We start from the raw sequence: 24,880 nt of genomic DNA, 5'->3' as shown, positions 1-24,880 counted from the left end.
ATATTTAAAGATTTCTCTCGCACTTGTTCTTGAGGAGTTATGAGCTATAAACTAGATTTTGTACTATTCTTATCCTCCTGCCTTTTTTTTTTTTAAATAAGTCTCATTTTATTCTGAGATTTCACAGACTCTGAATGATAAGGCTGAGCCAAGATCTCTTATTTTATGCATGAACAGGCTTTTCAAGCTAAGCAGGTAGAAGATATTTGTCCAGATTTCACAAAGTTCAGACACTTGGGCCAATGTTTGCACACTAGGAGCCTTCTGGGACTTCTATACCCTCCAGATGTGGGTGATAAGTCCACCATACTTTTCTTTCTGCAGGTGTGCTTGGCAGATCTTTATTCAGAGAAATTTTTTTCAACAATGGGACAAGCAAAGAAATGGGAAAGAAATGGTTGTATCCTCGAAGATAGAATCAGTTAATGAGTTTGGAGAATTATTCATAAAACACTGTGGCCTTCAGAAGACTATTGTTATCCACAGCTATTAGCGGAACTTTCAGGTCTGAACCCAGATGAATATTTTGTATTCATTTTGCTTAATTAATAGCTGTATTCATAAGGCTTTGGGTTCAAGTATTAACCATTTCAAAAAGGAGAATAATAGACATTGACAATCAGGTATACGTATATTCTTCAATTGCTCTCAGCAACTGTGGCGACAGTTTTTGGAACTAAAAGCTACTACTTACGAAATCTCACGATACGTGAATGTTGTCATCAACATAGATTTGGGAACTAAAAGATATGCAGATAATCAATAGAACAGTGGACTTGCATAAAGGTTTCTGTTCAAATTTACAAAGCTTTTCAATTATTCGAACTAAAAAGGTTCTTTTCATTCTCGCAGATACAAACATAAAGACTTGAATCTACCTGCCTTAAAATATATCACAAAATAATTAGGATGTCTGAAGAACTGCCACCAGAAAGAGTATAGCAGTACCAATATCTGGTGTGAGTTATGACTACTTCCAAGCTGGCAAAGAAATTAAATACATTATACCTCTTAAGGTATTGTTATATTGTCAAAAACCATATTATTTTAAGCCCAAGCTCTTTTAATTAAGTCTAAAAGATTCGTGATGAAAATGGAGTATTTTAGACAGTGAATTCCATGATGTGCAGTCTTCAATTGAAAACTCTTCTGATATGTGTGCTTGCCCATCCTTCCTTGGCAACATAAACACAGGATAATAAAACTAGATTGAACTTCAAGCCTCAAGTGTCAGAAGAAGAGGTCCCTTTGAGTGTTTTCCCACAGGGGGCATTAGCAACCTGCCAAAGACAAAACAACAATTTTATCTTTTGATTTCACCTTCCTGCTCTGTCCATCCTTCCAGAATGTAGCCCCCCTCACACTTCTCATGAAACAGCAGAAACAGACATCCCAGTTGCCTAACAACACCTCACTGTCCTTGGCAAATTAAATTCCTGTCATCAAAAGCACTGTGTTACTATGGTTGCATAGATACGTAAATGACTGTGCCATTACAAATGTCAAGGAACTGCCAGGTGGAGGGGAAGGAGAAAGGAGCATAAGGGACATACATCGGAAATCACTGACCTAAGTTCCAAGGGATAGTAGTCTCCCTCATCAAGAAGGGCTGTCCTTTGATAGATCTAAAGCTTTCAGTCTGTGAATTAAAAGCCAAAGCACCCTCAGTGATACAGTTTTCCCACAGGTGCTCCAAGTTCCCACTCTCAGCATACAACTGTAAACAACTGTAAAGTTTTCAGGGGAAACATATCCTTAACACTGAAGGCAGCAAGCTAACATCAGGCTTTTTTAATAAAGTAAGGAAGATCCATGCTCAGCAAACTAACTGCTGAACTGATACCAAGCCCTGTGGGAGGCAGGTACCACAACATTTCTAAATCACAGCACCCTTTCAGTTTACACAGCCCTGCTCCAACTAAGGACCGACTCTGAAGGAGTTTCTTCAAAGAAATAGGAGGCAAGCACCCTATTTCTGTGCACATTTCACTGAAGTTGAAACATGGATATGCAGAGGCAAGAGGAAAATCAGTACCCAAGCTCAAGCAGCAAATCAGTGCAACAAATGGAAGGCAGAGCTGGAAGGTGAAATTTCAAGTGCCTTTTTTGATCTAAACTTAACGGTATGCACTACCTGGAGCCTAACATATTGCCAGCATTCCCAAGAACCAAAGGGGCACTTACTACTCCAGACATTCATATCTTTTAAATAACTCGGTTTCATTGATGGGAGGGATGTAAAGCAATGTTTACAGTCTAAACCCATTATTAATGATCAAAAAAGGTAAGGGACAGTTGCATATATCATATAGACCATCATCAAATTAGTAATAATTGTGTCCTTTTCAGTCACATTCAGAGTTGGAGAGGCAGAGTGTGAATCTGTAGCAGAATCATCTTCTCTCCTTGCTGGAAAGGGTTACAAGGGGCAGGATGGGCAAGTTTCTTCTTCTCACTGCATTCATTTCATCAACATCATGTTCAACACGAACAACGGACATCTTGAATTTCAAAATACAATCCAGTGGAACACAACTGTGTTAATGAACACGATGATTAATTGTTTAATACCATCAACAGGCACAGTGCTGTGTAAGACATGAAATTCAGTCGGTACAATGGTAAATATTTGCTGACTAGATAAGATCAACAGCATTTAAGTTCCAGGCTGTTTGTAAACCAGTTCATTTTGACACTCTTGTGTGACTGGTCATCCTAAACCACACAAATGCTGAAAGGCAAATATTTAAAAAGAAAACCACAAACTGCACAAAGGCAGTAAGATTCAGCCAAAAACAAACAAAAAAAAAACAAACAAAAAAAAAGCTGGTGGGATTCACAGCCACTTAGCACACATTATCATAAACAAATGACAAAAACCTGCAGTCACAGAAAACAGTACATCAGTACTCTTCATAAGAAATATGCATGCATCAGTTTAAAAAAAAAATCAGTTCACTGGAAGCATAAATTAGGTCTCATATGAACTTGCAGGTTCAAAAAGGAAAGAGACTACATTAACAGCTGAGTTGCACATTACATTAATAGCCATCATTCGTGCACTCTCACATTTCAGATTAGAAGAGATGCCACATAAATGGAAGTTTGTGCTTACGGACTTTCCAAAGCTACCAAAGGTGGAGAAGATGGGCTGTTTACTACAGAGATCTAAGTCCAAAAAACCCCACAACTTGTGCCATTTTTGCTTTGAAGATGCAAAGGTACCAATACCAGCTAAATACTCAACTATGCATTCAAGTCCCAAATTCAATCCATAGGATATTCACACGTCACTCACATGGTTTTCTGGAGAAAAAAGAAGCAAAGTTTTACATATAGTTTAAAGCATTAACAAGGAGAGATGTATTCCAAAAACTTGGGACAATATTAAAACATGTTAAAAAATAATTTGTCAACACCTCTCTACACTTCAAAACACACCACGGCTGACATTTGTCATCCCTCAATTAATGAACTCCAGCTACAAGCAGAACATGAAAAAAGGCAACCCATTTGCCTGTTCCGTTAGGAAATCCCTACGGAGCTGTCAGTTCCTCACACTAATCAGATTTCAACAAGAATTTTGTCAAAACTTGAAAAAGCAAAAGTGCGCTCATAACCCCAGTACACACACATCTACCACTTCCTGCAGCAGCTTGCTGTATTTCTACCAAAGGAGAAGCCCCACTTCTCCTTTGACTTAAAACTGAAAAATGGAAGCTCACGAAAGCCAGAGAAACTGAGAACTACAGAATTTACAGTTACTCATTTTGCATCGTCTTGGAATTGCATGGCATGAAGTGAACAAAACCTTAGTCCACCAAGCCTTTCTAGTCCTCTCTAATCATCAGCCGCACAGGACTTTAACAGTTTTCTCTTCATCAAGTACTTTTTCCGAGGTTAGTAAATACTGCCACTAATATTATCTAAAGACAGTAGTCTTCTTGGATTGCATTTCCATAATGTGAGAGGGTCTATAGCCTTGAATCTTGCAGGTTTTTGGTTGGGTTTTTTTTGTTTTGTTTTTGTTTTGTTTTGGTTTTTTTTGTTTTTTTTTTTTTTTTTTTTGTTTGTTTTTTTTTTCCTTCTCACATGTAGCAGTTACTTAGGATGGAAAAATCATGTCACTGTCTCAGGCTTTCGTGAGAGCTTTTTCCTCTAGAACACACCGCAATATTTTTCCTAGGTGTGGAAGGAAGAAAAAGGTGAATGAAGCATTAATGTATTCCCAGAAACATTCAGAATTAATTTCTATTCTATTAAGGAAAGCGAAAGCATTATGAACTACTTGAAATCAAAGATTCATTTATTTTTATAAGAAAATTCAAAACAAGACACTTGTGCTAAAAATATTTACACATACATTCCAACAAATCAACAGTTCACTGATGTATCTCACAAGGGTGACCAAGAGACTTCAGAAATGAACTTTTTTCTTAAGAAAAAAAAAAAAAAAAAAAAGACATTTTACCTCTTTCTGCCACAGAATGTGAAGAGTAGCAGCCACAGAGCACATAATTGAACAGTGCTAAAGATTTTCCTAATGTCATTTGTTTCATACTATCAGATAAGATATGAAGATTTTTCTATGGTTATGTGTCCAGCAGCTCAAGAAACCTCTGTCTCCTGAGCACGTACCCTTTTCTAAGATGAGATGAGATGAGATGGAATGCTTCCAATAATATACTTCATTTTTAACCTCTTGCGTTAGAGGCATTTTAGGACATAGGCGAGTCTTTCCCTTTAGCTGAACCTGTCATTTAGGACTTCAGTAAGTGTTAGTTTCCAGCAGAAGACCAAAGTGAGAACATTTGTCTTTTGAAATGTCAAGAGCTACAGCACAATCTTTTCCCCACTGACCCAACAAAATCCACAGCAAGTTTTACATTCTTTGGAGCACCAACATTTTGCACTTCTTTGTTAACTAGTCTGGACACTGTGATTGACCACATTTATCTTTAGGACAAACATTAACACAAGACAAACCGAGTGATCTTGGAGAGCTCAAGGGAAAGGGAGCTCTGGGAAAGGACTGCAGGCATCAGGACACCACAGCTTCCAGGACCTCCTGCAAAAGCAAATTCAGCAAGGAATAACAACGAGTAAAAGACGATTCAAACCTTTTACCATCCTTGGCATTCTGGCTTATTTCTTCTCACAGTAGGGGAGCGCATTCAGATTACCACTAGTATGATATTTGCCCAGCATGAATGCCTCGCAGGAAACTGTTCAAGAACAAAAGAGTTACCATACTTCAACTATTGCCTAATGTACTGTTGTTGAGCATTCACACAGGAGCCTATGTCAGGCAACAATAGTGCAGGGCCCACCTATTTACTCTCAGCTTCTGCCAGTAGCAAGGTGGAGGTACAGGACCTCAGTCCAATACTGATCTTAGGCCAAAAGGAGAGCAGTACTGTAAGCCCAAGTGATCTACCCTCTCAGCAGTTCTCGCCTTACACATCAAGAATCACATGCAGTTCTGGAGATTACTAGCAAGGGTGGCTTTAAGAAATAAATAATAAATTAAAGCAGATACACTCTCACATCCCCGCATGAATAATGCATGTTCATTACATGCATAGCAAAATGCCAACAGATTGCATTGACTAGCCTGGGAGGAAAGGAACATCATCATGCCTTAATAAAAAATTTGTGCACTTGTGTGCAGGGTTCATACTTTATAAAGCTGTATGCAGGTAAATAATGTCTATCATTACCTGAGTAGCAAATGATGGATGAGGAGTATAGGTAAGAAGCTACCTGCATCCCTTATAAAAATCATCCTATTTATCATCTGTATAGGCCCTCAGAGCACCAAACTTGTAGTTTGGGTCATCATGATTTTGTACAAGTTACAGGTAAACTCCTACCCCCGAGAAATGGCTTTTCCCCACTTTTTCAACCTTGAACAAAACTGTGTCATAGGCAAGCAAAGCTCTTACGTGCCATCTCTGCTGTTTAATGAAAAGAAATAAACAGTCTCTTCTGCTCTCACTACAAGCCATATAACAGCTTTTAGAGCACCAGCAGGTAAAAAAACCCTTAAAATTACCCAGGCTGTTAAAAACTAACCAGTGATATAGAACACTTTGTAGGCTGGAGTTTCCAGATGAAAAAAGCAGCCAGACTTCACCAGATCTGGAGCATTACAGACAGCATTTCGAGTCCTAAAAGCATTTGTTTATTCACTTGGATGCTTACTGTATGCTAATGGTCACAGAGCTATTGCTCTTGCTCAGGGGCATGTGGAAAACACATGCATCGTTGGAGTAAGTCAGCTGGTGCACAGTTTGCTCTCAACTACCAGCTTTCCTGGGAAAACCCTGCCATACAAACAGGCAGATATCACGCCACATGAAGGGGGTAGAGGTTACTGGACTCTAAAATAAAGTTCCAACTGCTTGATAACAATTTAACTAGAAAGAGGAAGTGACTGGAAGCAAACTGCATTCTCTCTCTGGTGGGAACCTCATGCTCATGGCTGCCTCCTTTACCAGATGAAATTTGGGAACCTGCATACTTAATAGGCACCTGCACTCCTAGCAGATGTATGGCACACTGACCACATTGGGAATCCCTGTCACAATTAACCAGCTGGATGGTTCAAGCATCATCACTGTAGCTCAAACCCCAAGACAAGGCTTGGTGGAGAAACCGCTGGACAAAATGTTTCAGCCTTTACTCTAGTATGGTAGTCCCTGTTGCATTTAAACAAGTGACTAGTACAGTAAATAACATTACTAGCATCTGTTACAAACAGCAACAACATAATAAAACAGCAGCAAGAAAGAGCCAGTGCTCTAGATGACCCAGTCTAAAGTAGAGGAAGGTAAACAGGCAGTATCTACCTGCTTTCAGAAAGCCAGCTTCCTGCCCTGCTATTTTAGAACAGGGTTTCACATACAACAGCTTTGGGGCACAGGAAGGTTTACCCCACAGCACTAGCTGCTACTCTCTTGCAAATTAACGCCACAAAATCCTTTAGGGTTCATCACTCTTTCTATGACTAACTCCCCACAGATACTGCTTTCTCTGTGTTGTTTCCATGCCTGCTGAGTTTTGAAAGCCCAGCGATGATCTTTGCATTCTGCAAGCCCAGAGGCTCAGCGCAAAGTGACTGGCAAAATGTTTTGTTCCCCCCCCGGACTAAAAAGGAAAAATTCCATTGGAAAACATCATGTTTCCCATTGCAAAAGGGATAAGATTTGGAATCTGCTACATATGAAGAAAGGAGGTGCCATGCTGGCTTTGGTATGCTAATGCCACTTAATCCATCAACCACATCAACTTGTTTCCACTCACTGCTTCAAAAACATTACCAGGGTTAAGGCAGAAATGTCTTAGTGATGAATAAGCACAAAGCTATCAGCACAGCCATGGAGATATCACATGTACAAGAATGAACCAAGTTCTCTTACACGTTTTCGGCTGAAAAGCCATCCTCTGTTGAACTTCATACACGAACGTTGTGATTCTGACACTTCAGCATATGCCCTGTGCATTATCTTTCTCCTGTTTTCTATAACTGAATCACTACTTGTATCACCACAGTTAAGTGAAAATCAGTAATATTTCTCAACCAGAGATGTTGTTCAATGGTAACTTTTTAAGAGAGGGATTATCAAATCCTTGATGGCATGCATTTATTGATGAAACTTCCTCAAAACTTAAAATCACAGACTGACCTTGCTAAAGGGACCTCATGTGAGAAGAGTTACCACATAATCAGAGTGAATATTAGTAGAAAAAAAAGCTCTGTCCTATAAACACTCAAGCAACACAGCAGTCAGTGAGTCAATCTAGTATGTTGGGTGCAGAAACATATGGAAGTACAGTACATACTTTCAGGCATAAACCCACACAGAAGGCTGCATGGGAATCGCAAAGCAACATAAGAAAAATTGGCCCACACTAAGCTAGTATAAGGATTTCTAATGCACTAATTTCTCAGAGAAACCTTTGAAGTGTCTTGTGTATTTTGGGCCTTCAGGAAAGGTAGATTATTCCACTCTCCCATTAAAGGTAAACTACACTGCCTGTTGTAGACCCTGATTACATAAGGTATAGCTTTTTCTTGACGTGGCCACACAATAACTCCCTGGGCATTAATTTTCCTGTGTTGACAAGCTCTTGGGGGTCTTTATGAATTATTTGTCCCCTTTTGAGCCAAAGGACTGAGTGACTCCCAAGTCTGTAAAGCAGCCAAGAGCTGAACCCAGACATCTTGAACATGCAGACCCACGTACTAGCCACAAGGCTACCTTGTTTCTCTATTGTCCTCACATTCTCCTAATATCAGCTAATGAAGGAAGGATTTCGGAAAACATCTCAGTGGTAGGAATGAACATCACCAAAAAAGCCACTGACAAAGATTTGGCATCATCACTCCCTGTCCTGGTAATCCCAGCAGAGAAGTCACCTCCTCTCTCTCAAGGGTCTCTGCAGGACATCTTAATGAAGTTAAGTCTGATCACCCACTCTTTCAGGACAGCCTCCCTCACTCAGAAGCAAGTTCTTTTCACTGGCTCTGTATTACCTGTAGAAGGTACGCAGAGAACCATGAGCAAGGACAGATCCCAGCGCTGCCGTTTCTAACATGCCTACTGTTTGCACGTAAGGATTAGGCCATTTGGTCTGGCATCAGCAAGTCCAATCAACTTACATTACCCCTTCCAGCCAATAGGCGAGGACAAAGGCCCAGGGAAAAGCACGCCAAGATTACTAGGGGAACAACAGACCCTACCTACCTATTGTGAACAGGCTCTTCTTGGAAGCAGGGGAGGGCGAGTGGCCAAAAAAACATACCTGCTCTCACTGTATTCCTTCTTCTCTCTCACACGCAGCCACTTCCGAAGGAGGAAGCGCTTGCGCCGCGGGGAGGCACTGGGTGTGGAGCAGTTGGACCAGGGAGTGTCCTCATCACTGGAAGGGGTGATTTCAATGGATGGGAGCTGCAGGTATTCCTTGCTGGAGGAAGGAGAATCCTGATACCTGCTGGCCTCCAGGCTCTGCTCCTGCACTTTCTTCATCCGCCTCATCTTGAAGCGCTTCCTGCGCAGGGTTGGGGTGGACGAACTGGACCAGGCACGGCCACCTTCCACCACCTGCTGCTCTGGGACTTGCAGTGCTGGGAGCTGCAGGGTTTCTGTCATATTGGCAGCTGGCATCAGATGCCCTTTCTCTTTCTGCTCCCACCCCCAGGCACACTAGCTCTGATCTCGGTGTAAACCACACCACAAAACCACAACTTGCCTTCCTCCTTCCTTACCCAGCCCAGTACTGCCCTCCCTCTCAAGCAGGCAACCTCATGTTCTTCACGTGCTTTCATTTAACAAACAGCAGGGTGGGGAGGGGATGTTCAGGACACAGACATGCCACAAGGGAAGCCAGTTTCAAGTTTCTTTTCTCCTTCTCCTCTCAACAAAACAAAGTCCCTCCCCTGCCCGGTCTCTCTCAAAGCAGTAGGTTTAGCACCGAGACAAGGGATGCCAGCAACAGCTTGGCTCGCTTTCAGCTTCCTCCCCACCTCCCCTTTGCCTTCTGTCCTTTTTGCCTAATGTTGGCTCAGGAAAGAAAAATCTCCTGGGGCTGTGCTAGGAAACTCAGCCGTGGTCTTCTCAAGAGACGAAGCAAGTATGGAGTGGAGCGGCGTGGAGCTGTGAGGAGGTCAGAGAGAGAAACAAAGAGAGGGAGGGAAGCAACAATACTAGATAAAAATCAGGAGAAAGAGTAGGAGGAGCAGCATGTTCTTTTTCTGTAGCGGGTAAGACATACGCAGGCAGCTGTTGCAAGTGTAACTGCACTCTTAATCCCAAGAGACAGGGTTTATATTACCAAATATGCTGCCGCTACAAATCAACTGAATGAAAAAAGGTAAGAAGGGGTAATAGCCTTCTGCAGAAGCCAATTGGACAGGCTTTCCCCTTGTCCCACCTTCCTGCTCAGCCAGCCCGCCCCATGGAGGGAGGGAGAACACAAACTTGGACTTACAGCGTTCTTTCACAAATAGATTTTTTTTTTTTTTTTTTTGTCCCCATTGACTGCTCACAGAGAAGGCAAAGAAGGAGAGGGACTGAGGAATAGCGAAAAAGGCAGTAGCAGCAGGTGGCATCAGAACTGGGAGGCTGGTTGGTTTTTTAGCTCAGGTTCACATGAGTGAAAGCCAATAAAAGTTCTTGGAGGGCAGCACTGCTTCCAAAATGACAGTGGATGATGGATGGTCTCAAGTCCAGGAACCGACAAACACACCACATAAAGACAATTAGACATGCAGAACAGATTTTAGACCAGGAAAGACACATACTACATGGAAGATTGCCAGGCATTTAACATGCTAAGAAAGCTCTACCAATGGTCAAGCACTGGGAGGAACAGCAGCCTCGGGACAAACGTTGCAAAATTCTGGCAATGAAACCAAACGAGGAAAAACAGTGTGACAGATTCTCTATCAAGATGCCCTGAATTTCACTGAATGCTCCTGAATGAAGCTGTATTTTCAGGTGGAAAAGTGACAGAAAACTTAAAGAATTTAAGGGAGTAACTACAATTCAGCTGTGCAAATTTGAAGTGTGCTGTAAAAATAAAACAAAACCAAAAACACCACCCAAAAAACCCCACCTTACACAGCTTTAGTTTTCATTGTTCAACAGCCTGAACCTTTAAAAATATTTGTTTCAAGTTCGAAAATATTTGTCAACCCAAATCAAAGTAGTTTCTTGCATGGACTGCCTCTGTTTTGTTTGAAAATAAACTTCACAAGAACTTTGAACATCAAAAAACTGTCATCTAGGACACAGATAACTAAACATGTCAGAAAAGGAAGATTTATAACAGCAGGAACAAAGGGGAAGGAAACATTTTCATATGTTGTGTTTTGTTTTGGTTTTAAATCCTCAGTTGCTATATTCTACTTTGTTGTAGTGTCCTTTTTGCTCTGCTCATCCTGTAAGTTAATAGCTTGAGCAACTCTTCAAATCAATTTCTGGAGCTCCTGTTCACCTTGGTATCTATGCATCAGGTGCGCACACACAATCAGAATGCCTTCTACAAACATACAATTAAATGAAAAAGTCAAATAAAACAGGTTTTTTTCAAGTCCAAGAAATAAAAACCTACACATTAGCCAAAACACCAATATTCCATATTTGAAGACTTGCACAGGTAGCTGTGCATCCTCTCTGCCTCTCAAGGTCTGATACCTTTTCTTCCTCCTCCACAATATGGAGAAACCTGAACCTAAGTACTTCAGCCACCTGTTGCCATGATTTCTATCACATCACCACACATTCTGAAGCCACCTGTACATAACATTACTAGCTACCTGTTAACACAGAAAATTAACTTTCATCTTCTTCCCACAGCATCTGGGAATCAAAACCCCACAATATCATTCCTAAATTTTAACCGAGGGTAGGTATGTGCAACTTCAGGGGAAGGGATTAGTAGCCCTTTGGAGGCTATCATAAAGAAGTTTTGCTCCATGTATTAATGAGCTTGATCTCCTGTGGAATCTTTTATCAACTACACAAGAGTCTCATTTAATTGTAGAAATAAGTACAAATAAGAAGGGTCAAAGTTTGCACTTTTGCATGCTTTCTTCAGTAGTAAGTTGCACAGTGGACATTGCAAACCCTCAAAATCCCCACAGATGTTATCTAATTAATCAACAAGAGACTCATACCACACTGCTCTGGGCAATAGTAGCATTTGGTAATTACTTTCTTTGGCAAGGAAGAACTGGCCCTTTCACCGGTCTGCTTTTTGTTGCCATGGCCATGCCAGTACAATTTCTTCACCCTCAGCCACATTGAACACTAGTGGAATTCACTTCAGCAAGACAAGGGACCCCTTCACACATACAAAACTGAAAATTATTCTCTCAGGCTGTGCCATGAGACTCCTTCCACTTAGGCCAGGGTACACATGCATGGGGACTATCCCTTTAATTCCAAGTACTTCACTGATTAGTAAGCGACACTTATTTGCACTCCAACATTCTCAGCACATTTTTATTTTGGAGAGAGGATGCTGGCCACCTGTCTGATGCTCTTAGAAAAAAGAGAAGCTATGTAATGAGACACAGCTCAAACACCTGACCCACAAAGTGAAAAATACCAGCCACATTCAAGCACTATTTCTGTGCAATGCACAACAGCACAATTTGACTGCTTCTATGAGAGCCTCTATGTTGCTAGATCCTTGTTTAATGACTACTCCTGTAGTTTAATGATCCATCTAAAGATGTATTCATTAGAGCAGCAAATGGTTGTCAATGCTTCAGGTTGATCAACAATCTCTGTGCTTTTCTCCTGCTCAAACATTCTGGGTCTTCCAGTGTCCTTAGAAAAGGACTTATGAATTAAGCAAAGAGGAAAGAAAAATCCTCTGAAAAACTAAAAATCCCTTCCCTGAATGAACACCATGAACTAATGCCAGCCCAGATTCCTTGGCAGTCCTTTCCATAATAGCTTTCACATGCGTTTAAGGGACAACAAAATGTCATCCCTGGTAGATGAATACAGAGTAGGAGATAGCACTGAGAGTACACTGTAAGAACACAATTTATCAATTCAAAGCAGTTATTTTAAAATACAGGAAATACATACAACTTATTCAGAAGACTAACAAAGTCACTCAGACACACAATGTCGGGCTACAGAAGCTCTGTCAGGTCAGGCAGGGAGATGACTGCACTTACAGACTTGGAAAAATTGAAGTCTTATCTTCCCAAACTCACCTTTTCCTACAGTTCAACAGCATATTTAACTTATTTTCCCTTCTGTGCACACAGGTCAAAGTGGCAGCTTCTGCATGAGAAACCTGCCATGCCTACAGAGCAATCCCTGCTAAGTCAAAACTCTGATTTTCAAATTCCAAAACTCAACTCACATGTTTCTTTTTTCTGTGAAAATTCTAGAGCAATTTTGTGAGTTTAAATGAAAACCCAATATGTCTATCTGCATTTACTTTTGTATTCCAACAGTCTTCTGCAAGAACAGTCATGTTATCTTTGAAACTGGAACACTTCCTTACACTAGGACTTCAGCCATCCCTTCATCTTTGCATATTAAATTAGAATGAGGCCTATTACAATTTGACATATGACAACTTGTGGATACATGCAAGGAGCACATATTGGCTAGCTGTTCTTACTTTACTTTAGTGCCCTACAGATCTGTCCCTTTAAATCATGCACTACCAACCAGCAGTTGCTATCATTTGAACATACACAGTCAATTTTATTTTGGATATGTGATACCGGATACCTGCATGTGTTGTTCTCTGAATCCCAAGGACTATGTTACAAGACAGATGACACAAATTTCACAGGCTGCAGGGCAAGAAATACCAGCAACAGGCTGATACCTCAGTGTATTACAAAGCAAGACGGAAGCACTCCTGTGGCCCATGCATTCCCCAGTTCTTCCCTGCTCAGTACAATATTTACTGAGGACTTGCCATGACCTCTTCCACAAGCAGCCAAATTCAGAAAACAGCCTTGCACATTGTTTAGTGACCACAAATCCTGATTATTTGGGTTAAACGCTGTCTCAGCACCTCTTCCTTCATCTCCCAAAAAACATGGGGTGCTGGAACATAAATGCATTTTTACCCCAAAGGACTCAGGATGTCCCTTCCATGCCACCTGACCAAAGAACAGAACAGTTTTCATTGTAGTTTGACCAAAAATAATAGAAGTGCTTTCAATCAAGTCTCAAGTCAGTGAGAAATCAGCTTTTGGATAAATTGCATAAACCGGCCTCTGGCCTAAAATTTTAATATGTCTATCACTTTGGTCAATAATAATTGGCCTCTGAATTAAAATACACGTGTACACATACTTGTAGTCACAGTGCAAAGCACAGCCTACACATGCGCTAAGTGCATTACAGAAGTTACCTGTTCCAAAAACTAGGAGCAGTAACTCTCAACTCCTACCAGAATCACGTCATTGTCATCACCAACAATGTGGGTAACATCATGGGACAGAAAGGAGTTGCAATAGGCTTAGCCACACTGTATGTAATCTCTCCTACGAAAGCCAAACAAAACTTATATGTCATACAACGTATGTTCCACAAGTTACTGGCCATTTTAACAATACTTGAAGAAGCTGAAAAGAATGCTGATCCCAACAGGGCTTTGTGCTTAGAGGTTAACCTATATCTGTTCGTGCATTCCCTTCCAAAAGAAATAATTCTAACGTCAGCAATAACCATTAAAGACTTCAGTCCGTGAATTCTTACTAAGAGTACCACGCGTAACTAGGCATTTAAATTTTGACCTTGTACACAGTAGCAAACCACAGATTCTTCAGATACCATCCAGAATTCCAGAAGTTATCAAACACGATTCAAATAGCACAGCACATGATCTATTTTTTCAGCATTAGGTCAACACTTTCACAAGTTAGTTTCTTCAGGTAGTGCTCTTCCTCCAGATTAAAGGGGACATTTGAGCCAAAGATAGCAAGCAAAACAAATTAAACCAGTGTCATGACTTTGCAATAATAATTCATCAGAAGATGGCAACAGGGGAAAGGTTCCAGGACTTATTTCTCAGTTTGAGTTTTCTTTGCAATTTAGAACTGAAGTGAATTATTTGGCACTGCCTATTGACACTGCTCAAGGCTTCTCACTTGAACATCCAAAAGGGAAGCTCATGTCTTCTCACAAATTTAATAGAGGGGATCTAGGCTAGATCAATTAAATTCTAGTCCCTCCTAAAACACAGGGCAACCTATTAGAATAAATTTCCATAGGTGCTTGGTATTTGGTTTGCACTATATACATTGTATATTAAGGAAGCAAGGGGACTCTGTCCAAATTCCTTGGAATTCCTCTACCTGTACAGCACTTACCTAATGGCTCACAGCACACACCATTAACCACAGGAGAACAAGCCTGTAAGTACAAAAGGTCTCTGAACAGTACATTCTTCCCTAACCAGCTAAAACACCTGCTTCACTAGCTCAGGTCAGTCAAGTTTGCTGTATTTAACCCAGACCTGCACACAGAAACATGCACACCAGCTCAAGGACCCCAAGCACACTGAAAAACTCCATTCAACTATTTGGGAAGATAAAACCCATGGCCTACACAGGTGTGACAAACTCTAACAGTTCTCATTAAAAATTTGAATATGCCTGAATTTTATTTGCCCCATGAGCAGCAAAGTTAAGATAAAAATAAATCCTTGCTTCCCTCTGCTGAACCACATGCAAGAAACACCAAAAAGCTGGATTCCAAATCACACCCTAACAAGTGTTGAGCATAGCAGTAATTAGGCCTTGTAGCATTTGTGAGCAACTCAGCCAATACTCACAAACACAAGCAACAGAAGTTAGACTCTCAACTGAAAGCAGGGGTGAACAAACATGTACAGCTAAGCAGCATACTGCATTGCTCACCACAGGATTCAGTGTTCTCCCAGGTTTTACACATACATATTCACCTGAATATTGCAATGTAAACCCCTACTCTCTAAAAAAACCAAACATTTTACTTTACTGTGATATGTTCACAAAACAGTTTCAGTAAGAACTTAACTCTTTCCCCTCTTCAGTTTAGCCACCAAAAATTAGGCAAGTGACTTAAGTCCTAGCACAATGCTCTTGTAATTTTTACCACTTGTGGGTTTTGGACAAGTAACTGAAACAGCCCCTTTCTTCCAACACTGAAAATCAGCACCCAGCAGACAGTTCTGAAAAGCACACTATTTGCATGAAAGCATGAAGAAACTTCCACAGATAAAAAGCCCCTCTGATCAAGCAAGCACAGACTGCAAAGTACAAGGTGTTACTAGTTGGAAGGAGAAAAAAATTCAGTGTTCATAAGAAATAGGACAAGCCAAAATACAAGAACGCTAGATTTTGGTATTTGCTTCCATTCTGCACCTGGACGAAATGAAAAACTTCTAAACAAAACTAAAAAAGAAGGAACAATGTTTTGTTACAGAAATCCCTACCATCTGGTGACTGAGACTCTCACAAGATCAGTCATTTTTCTTCTCATTCAAGGAAGATGCAGCTAGTTACTTGTACAAAAAGCATTCTGGAAAAGGATAGCTTTAATCAGAACTCAGAGACTTGAATCTCAAACTCCTACAATACATGCAGTGCCCTTCCTGTAAGTAGGGGTTACGTAGATCTGCTTCCCACCTGGGCCTTTGTTTTAGCTCAGAAAGAAAAACACCAAATGCTTTAGCGAGTACTGTATTGTCCTTTCTAGGATGGCCTGACTCCAATTAAAACTTGTATTTGGCTAAGAGCAGTGGTTCCCAGCTCACGACCTGCATGCTGTTTGCATGACTGATACAGGAAATAGAGGAATCTAAAACTTGAGTCTAAAGAGAATAAGTAACATTACCTGTAGACCATTATTTTCTAACAGCATGGTTGGAAGTGGAAGAGTCTTAAGTATTTCTGCTTTCTGTCTTATATTTAGGACAACTAAAAACAATCCTGAAACAACTGTCATCTCCCTCCTTTTTTTCTTTATGGTATAGGAAAAGGTACAACATTTTTGTCCTGCAAAAATACTGTGGAAAGGAATGCCTACTGGAAAAAAAAGACTTTCTTGAGTCTTATTCTGCACAAGGCCAAATGGAAACCCCCAAAACTAGCTCTGAACTCCCAAGAGCCACCAAAATGACAGAAGGACAGAAAAGGTTCTTTCCTGTAATCGGTAAACTCATTTTATAATAAGCATATAGAAATTGCTTTTTCAATACCATTCTTGTCCATCACCTCAATTATTCACAACTGCAGCAGCAAGGCTGATAGAGCCCATTCCTTCAATTAGACAAATGCCAGAGGACAACTGTCATTTTTCTTCATGATCTCTGAAAGAGAGATCTTTAGAAAACACTTCATGGACAGTTGAAAAATGTCTCCTCCAGCTGGCTTTGTCATTCACACTTACAATCCTGCACTTGCTGTTATGGAAACAACGCCAGCCACATGCGTTTCTTCCTCCCCAGCACATATTCGACATGCATATATCATAGGATACAGAAACAAATCTCTCCATTGAGACACAAATCTCTCCATTGATGTTTATTACATGCCATAAACATGTCTGATGCATGAAATATGCACAGACTGTAAAACTCATACCCATGTTTCTTGTTTGCATAACAGAGCACATGTACACGTACCACATCTGCAGCATCAGTAGGTAGAGAATACAGTAAATGAGTAGAGAAGAGTTCTATACATTGAGATCACAAAGCACTGTCACATGCATTCTCAAAGTAGATGCCACGTTTATCATCTATAAGCAAGAATGCATTGAATGTGCCCCTCGGGCAGAAGTTTTACCTGAGTATGAAGGTACAGGTGTAAAACAACTGATAAAGGCCTCCACAATACACTAAGGAATGTAGCAGACCCTGTATTATCTTAGAAAGTCATTACAGCTATTGCTCAAACATGACAGACACCACCCTCCTGGTTACATCTTCCCAGCAGCAATCTGTTACTACATTTTCATTTGTTAAGGCTAGCGATGCCTTTGCTGCAACAGAGCAGGCTACACTGCTAATATAGGTTGTAAATAAGCTAAATATACACACGCCATTTCGAGTGCCACAGAGTCTCTCACTGACCTAGTTCCAAACAGTTGCTGAGGATCATCAGCCTAATGGTCATCTTTTAATGAAATCGCTTTGAACTGTCAGGTTATGTCGCAATCACCAGAAGTCTGCTTCCTATATTTTCCCTCTAACTTATCATTATTACGCTTTTGTGAGACTATTGGGGATAGCAAGGTCAAACTTTGCATAGGCACTCAATAAAGGTCAGAGTCAAGTGCTTTGGGGGGAAGCTTACACTAACAATGCCCAGACTGTGCTCTATCTATTTCATCTATCCCCAGAGCTACAAACACCAGTGATGACCATAAACTAAAAGAAATTCTTTCCTTTGTTTGCCTTTTCATATAAAAGTAGCAACAGAAGCAAAGAGGTGAGACTTCTGCAGCTGTTTGGGTTTTTAAGTAATGTTGAACAATCATAATTTCTCTTTTTATATACCAAGATTTTTACCCAGCAAGCATGTTAGATTTGAGTAGCACTAGGTTTTATCTATGATCACAGAGGGAAGGGTTTGCACCACACATCACCTTTTCTACCCTGTAAATAGCCTCTCAGCAATTCTCACAGGGTTGCAAACAGTATAAAGCTTCTGTAAGCAGAACTATTGGAAAAGGCTTTATTTTTCCTTAAAGCCAGGGAGATGAGGCATGAGCTATTTAGATTGTTGCTGAGACTGCATATTAAAGTTCCTGGGATACAATCCTACTTTTCTCTTTTGTCCTTCAGAGAAAGCCACTTCACGTTTTGTCTCAATTTCCTTGCAAATAAAATTGAGGTTAAAAGAGCTGCCTGATGTGGTAGACCCATCTAAGTTTCATTTAAGAAAGCACATAAGTCATGTGACTTGTTCAGAAGACAAAATGTACAGTCCAGGAGACTTGAAGAGTTCATCTGAGCTATGAGAGCTGGAAATTCCATGTCCTGTCACCAACAAGATCAACTGCATTACAAAACAAGCATCCATTTCAAGGTGGTGAATAGAAAATTAAGTAGTTTGTTACTATTTCTCTCTTCTGATCAGAGCTAAAGCATGCATTGGAATCCAACTGCTTGTGAACTAGAAAATCTGTTCTGCTGAAAATGAGTAATTTGTAAGGATGACAGTCTTACCATCCTGTGGTTTTTTCTGTATGAAATTTGGGCGGGGGGGCGCCACTATTTGCTGAGCTTTGCTCCTCAGTCAACACCTCTAGTTATATTACGTGTGATGCCAATTTCTCTCCTACTGTGTCTGAACTATAGATCAGAAGTTGTGAACAACAGGAAAATAGTCTCAAGTTAAACATAATGCCAACTACTTCAATAATGTATCCTCTGCTGTTTGTCTCTGCTTTTTGTTTCCAGCTCCTACCAAGTTTCATGACTACTGCCACATGCTTACTATAATCTCCAGTCACAGGTGACTTCCAAAATGCAAGGACACAAATTTATGTTTAAAGTCCTTCTTAAACCAAGGACCAAGATGATTGCAATGTGACACTACTATGTGCAATACCGTCTACATGAAGAGAAGAAAAACAGATAACCTAAAAAAATATTAAAATTAACTACACATAACAGCACCAAAAGATACAAGCTACTTGGTACAGGGGCTACGCACTTTCTCCTTCATCGAACTAAATGTGGCTTTTATTTGTCATGTAATTAAATTTTAGAAAAGATAGCATCTCAAATTCACATTACAAGTCTGTGTCTCACCATCTTAACTAAGTGGAACATCCACGACAGATCACTGCTTCATCCCGAGATTCCTTGGATGTGTCATGAATCCCTAAAACGAGATGCATTTCACATTTGGTCCGGGTTCCTATTCCTGCCTTCCAAGGTCCACAGCCCCACAGATTTCTCTGAAGACTAAATATGGCAGAAACCAAAGAGCTGCTAGAGGACCCTTTACCAACGGGAGCGTGCTGCTCTCTAGTGGTTGAGAAGCTGCAGGCTGTATAACAGCCTAGTTTGTACTACACAATCAGCATGAGCTTGCTTTTAAAATGGTTCCTTGCCTCCAAGATGCTGTTCAATACATGCACACAGGATTGACTTTTAACACAATATTGCAAGTGTTTGAAGTCGTTAGCCACCACTAAATGTTGCCGGACTCTTTCATGCTTAACAGTGTTATTCTCTTGTGAAGAGCCCATAAATTCATAAGCCACCTGCAAAAACATCTCTAATCCCAAGAAATCTGTCAACCATTTCACTGGGGTGCAGAAGAGTCTTAAGGCAAGCCAGACATGTTACCCATAAGCCACAGAATGTCTTTCTCCAAGAGCTGAGAACTCTGATTACCTATTGATCCTCTTTACCGACTTTGGGAACTGCATTTGAGATCCTCAGCACTAGAGTTTCTTCATAAGCTAAAAGGTATTTCTTCCAACGTGCCAGTTGCTCATCTTACATCCTTCAATCATCATGAGTCTCAATGCTTATACAGAAACTAAGGCTTTTTGCATGCTTCTCGCCTCAGAGTACAAGATGTTCTGAAGTTACGTCAGATGTGCTTAAAAAGGAAAACGTTATGAGGAGGCACTAGCAGATCAAGGACCAAATTGGCATAGGAGAATGAGACACAATCAGCCAAGTATCTGAGTTGGGACCTTTGTTTTTCTTTCTGGTTCAGAGGATTATTCCAAGAAAATCTTTGGGTTGGGGGGGTGGGGGGGGGTGGTGTAAGTGCCTCTTCCTGGGCAGACATTCTAAAGAAAAGCTGAAAGACCTAGCTAGGTACAGATAGGTTTTTGCTAGTCAGATGTGGAAAATGTGGTACATAGCATTTGCTGACAAACAATTTAATCCCTGGTACAAATCAACGAAGTCGAAGAAATTACACCAGGAAAGATTCAATTTCAGATTTTATCCTCTTCTCCCATTACCTTTTACAGAGTGAATACTATTTCTTCTTTTTGCCAAAAATTGAATTCTACAGAGATCAAACAGCAGGCTTGATTATACTTTTTTCTCCCCTCAGTAACAACTTCTGTTTCAAAAAATAGAAACAAAAAAACCCCAAAAAGGATGTCAGTTTTAACCCCTGAAGCGGGGGCAGGGGGCAGGGGATGTCAAAAAACTTTTAAAGGTAAAGTTGCTCCTTCTTTCATAGCTCTGCTAGGCAAGTAAGAAAATATAAGCATGTTGTAAAATGGGACAACAATTACTAAAACAAAGGAAAGCACATCAGGACTTCAGCCCTTAACTTCAGAATCTGCTACAGACTAGCTGAATCATCTGTGGCTAATCACTAACTGAATCAAATCTTTCAAAAGTATCTGCATCTCCCATTTTGCCCAATCTATCGAATTTAGAAATCAAGGGCTCCTTTCTCAGAGCGGACTGTTTCTGGATGTTAAAATATTAACCGCTGCTAATTTTAGAAGTGTATATAAAGTAGGAAGGATAGAGGACACAGGGAAGGTGTGTGGATGCATGTGTGGAAACAGTGTCATTCTGAGACATTTCTCATTTGAACTATTTTTCTGTCTTAAAAAGTTTTTTTGGTTTGGGGGGATTTTTTTTTTTTTTTAATTTCTACATAAAGCTATGCAGTACATTTTAAAGACTGAACTAATAATTTACAAGCAAAACAACATCTTATTCTCAGGGTCAAATTCCAGCTGTAGTGAGGGATGGGTGGAAAAACCAATTGCAGCAAACCATGTCACTGCATTTGGAACAGAACTGGAAAGCAGTCAGAGATGACATCTTTGAACCATGGATTCAGTTTCCAAAGTTCTGACTCTTAGTTACAAAATTATTCAGCCCAGACTCAGCATCTGAGTCAATAACCTCTGCAGGAATGAATACTTAGTTTCTCAGAGAATCTTTTCAGTAGTTATAAATATATCTGCCATTCATTCTTGCCTGCGTGCAATTTTACTCCCACTTCTTCCCAGCCAACCAATATTAGATACAAGCAAACAATGACACTTATTAGATTATTTTTAAATTATATTTCTGGGCCTTTCATTAGTTTGCCTATGGCTAAACTGCACAATGACACCTTTATAAAGTTGTAATAAAAAAGCCCAGATGAAATGGAAAAGAAAAAGCTGCAGTAAGCGGAACCTCAGTGAGGCACAAGATAAATCTCTGTCTTTAATACACTGGAATCTGGCAATTACCTACATTGGATGAATGAGTGTCCCTGATGTGAATAACATCTCGTAATTAAATCCAAGGCACAGAGCTTATTTAAGTGCTTGATTTGGATCTAAAATAACCAAAGGGCTTTATAATTAGGCATAGTTAGAAAGGTAGTGATAGCAGTAGGACAGCTGCCAATTGCCCAACGCAATTCCCAAAGAGTTCTCAGAGCAAAGTTATTTATTTAAATACTAAGAGTGTACCAAGAAAGCAGCAAACCTCTTTCCATCTTTTTGGGACAGAGCCGGGGAACCTGTTGCTCCTCCTCCTCTTCCACTACAACTTAGTCTGCCTCCAAAGAGAACGGTCAGAAGTTTCATCCCTGACCTAAAAGATTGGACCTGTTGCATCTCTGATCTTTACATAATGATGTGAAATTATCTCAAGTCACATCAGTATGTTTAAGTTATCCCTTGGTTTAAGCATGTTGGAAAGCAGCTCGTGAGCTTCAAGCATTTGCTTAGACACTATATAGAATTACCATTAGAATCCCAGAGAAAGTTTGGAGATAGCAAATTTGGCTTTCATCTCCACTACAACACAGGTAATTAATACTTCTACCAATTTTTACCTAATAAAACTAAGGCATAGAGGGAAGAGTCATTTGTCTGTATTCTTATACTTTGTTTCTGCAGTCATAGTTCAGTAGGATTTTCAGATAATCCTTGAGTGTTATAGCACTAACTTTCACCAACTTTCAGTGAAATTTTTGCTCCCATACCAAGCAGGTTTTTAGAATAACAGTAATTGCTAATACCCCTTTTATAAGGTACTTGTGCTCAGTGGCATAAAGTACTATGCAAGAGTTGTTATTCCATTCTTCCAAACTTGGACAGAAAAATCAGGTATACAAATACCTACACAAAGAGCTGTATGCCCGAGACATGAAAATACATCTCAGATGAAAACAATCTGGCCACTTTGTCTAAAATATAAAGCACTTAATAATGAGGCAGAAGCCCAGACAGATGGATGAGCAGGCTGAGTCTCTCCCCCTCAAGAAGTGAGGATTCAACAGCATCTGCTCAAGACATCCAGAAGGTTTCTGTCACACAAATAAAAATAATCATCTGTCAGTCTCAAATCACTTAAGCAAACTCACATGCATAAAAAAATTGAGATTCTCAGCTCTAGGGAAACCAGTCCTTCTCCAGAGGACTTGCACCAAACCTGTGAACATAAAAGTCAGCACTGCCCTGGGAGCAGGGAATCTAAATGGCATGTCACCGCTGGCTGGTGTTTCCCACATAAAACTCAAAGGCGACTGCAGGAATTAGGTGTTTACTGAAGTGAGCATGGTAGGAACGCATTTCCTCAGCAGGTGCTTACACAAGCCATTTTCTCAAAGGAACCTATGCCAAAAAATTAAGACCAAAACAAGGAAAAACCACAAATCACTTGTCTGCAGACTTTTTTTAAAACCCACTCTTTTAAGAAGGGCATCAAGAGAAAGGGGAAACAAATGAAGATGTAAAATCAGAACACAATGTTGCAGCGTTCCCTCTCAGCCTGGAACAAAATGCCCAGAAACAGCATTGCAGCTGTTTACAGGTTAACACAAACTGAGTCAGCATATCTCAGTCTCCTTCCCACCACCACAGTTGACCTCAGTGTTGCAAAGAGGCCAGGAAGCAGCACAGGCTTCTTTTCAGATAGAGTTGTTAACTGTGACAGCAGTGGATGTGACACTAATCTGACTCATTTACTGTGGAGAATTTGGATGCCACAAATTTAAGTTTGTCATTGAAGTGTGGTGCTCAGGGCTGCCAACAGAAATTGCAGGAAGACTGTGGAAGTCCAACACTGACTGCAGCAGAGGGATCAGCAGTAAAAACTATCAGCAAAATATGCCGAGCGTCCCTTGCTGCACTCCAGGAAAGAGCTGAGTATTTCCTCTCAAAGTTACACATAAGTGTTCCACACAGCATCCTAAACTTAGGAGTCAGGTGAGAAAGTTAATTCTCTTTAGCCATCACCCTATTGACAAATACGTGATCATTCCTGTTTCAAGAGCATACAATAGTTCCATTTGGCTAAATATTCTTTGGTCTCCACCTCCCTCAAAAGCAATGTACAACAGAAACCAGAAAGCATTCAGCTACACATTTTTAATGGGTTTTATCATAAGCTTCTCCTAGACACGAGCAAAACTTATATTTCTTGTGCTCTAGCCATGTAAAGGTAGCAAACTTTCAAAGAAGTTCATTTACTGGAGTTTGAACATGTTCATCCATCTCAGATTTTGCCAACTTATCAAGTAGAACTTATCAAGTTCAAGGGATCAGAAATAACACATTTCAAGCAAACATCAACTGTTAAGACCAAATAGAAAGTTTAAGCAGTTACCCAGCCCTCTAGGAATCAGCTGACAATTGCATTTTATGTTTTTAATACTGTGAAGAGTAAGTCAGCTGTTCACACAATACCTAGAAAACATAAGCATAATACAAATTATTCACTTAATATTGTTTATGTACCTCACAAATCAGATAAATTATTTAGGAATGCTGAATGTACATCTGCTATATTATTATAAGAGAATCCCATGTCCATACATAATAGCGTATTAAACTGAAAACAGTGTCCAGGGTTAGGTTTTATAAACACACAGCAGCATTTCCTTCAGCAGTTATTTTACCTTTCATTTGCACTACTGCAGCCCACAACAACTACTTCTTAGGTGGCAGATTTACACCCATACAATACCTTGAAACCTGTAGGATGCTATTCTTAAAGATTTCATTTCTACTTCAACACCTCTTCTGTGGTTTCATCTTGTAAAGGAGCTGGATCAAGGGTGGGGATTTTTATCCAAAAATTGATCAGAGCCAAAGAAATACCCATGCTTCTGCAAGAAGTGGCAATGAAGACTCAGTACCTGGCCGCCTTCCTTCTGAATCACTAAGCACAAGCCTTGGAATGTGTGCTTAAGACTGTGCTGCTTGCAGATACTTACATTCAAAGCACTATTTCACACTTAAAACCATCTCAAAACAATCCTTAAAGCAAAGCTCAGTTTGGCTTTGGTGCAGCTGAAACAACAAATGCTTAATCATTTTTCTTGCTCAGCCTAGAAAGAGATGTAGAACTAAGCGATGACCGTTTGTGGCTGGTGATTCACATTTTGGACTTCCCACTCGAG

The 24,880-nt window shown here is 40.3% G+C and overlaps 1 protein-coding gene across 17 annotated transcripts in view; it reads right to left on the bottom strand.

Annotated features, from left to right (window-relative positions):
- The window catches only part of GRAMD1B (GRAM domain containing 1B), a 144,156-nt gene that overhangs the window by 96,622 nt on the left and 22,654 nt on the right, over positions 1–24,880 (bottom strand). For 6 of the 17 annotated variants that reach the window (XM_030023638.2, XM_030023639.2, XM_030023640.2 and 3 more), the window contains exon 1: positions 8,809–9,654. The exons of 1 other annotated variant lie outside the window; for it this stretch is intronic. In XM_030023638.2, the coding sequence (XP_029879498.1) occupies positions 8,809–9,170 (362 nt within the window). In that variant the 5' untranslated portion in view covers positions 9,171–9,654. Of the gene's footprint in view, positions 1–8,808; positions 9,660–24,880 lie in introns of those variants that run through there. 10 more of the 17 variants (XM_030023646.2, XM_030023645.2, XM_030023647.2 and 7 more) reach the window with 6 other exon arrangements.

Source organism: Aquila chrysaetos, chromosome 8 (assembly GCF_900496995.4).
Source record: "Aquila chrysaetos chrysaetos chromosome 8, bAquChr1.4, whole genome shotgun sequence".
In the NCBI taxonomy this organism is placed as follows: domain Eukaryota; kingdom Metazoa; phylum Chordata; class Aves; order Accipitriformes; family Accipitridae; genus Aquila; species Aquila chrysaetos.
The sequence above is the reverse complement of the archived record's forward strand: the minus strand, read 5'-3'. Positions and strand labels throughout refer to the sequence as shown.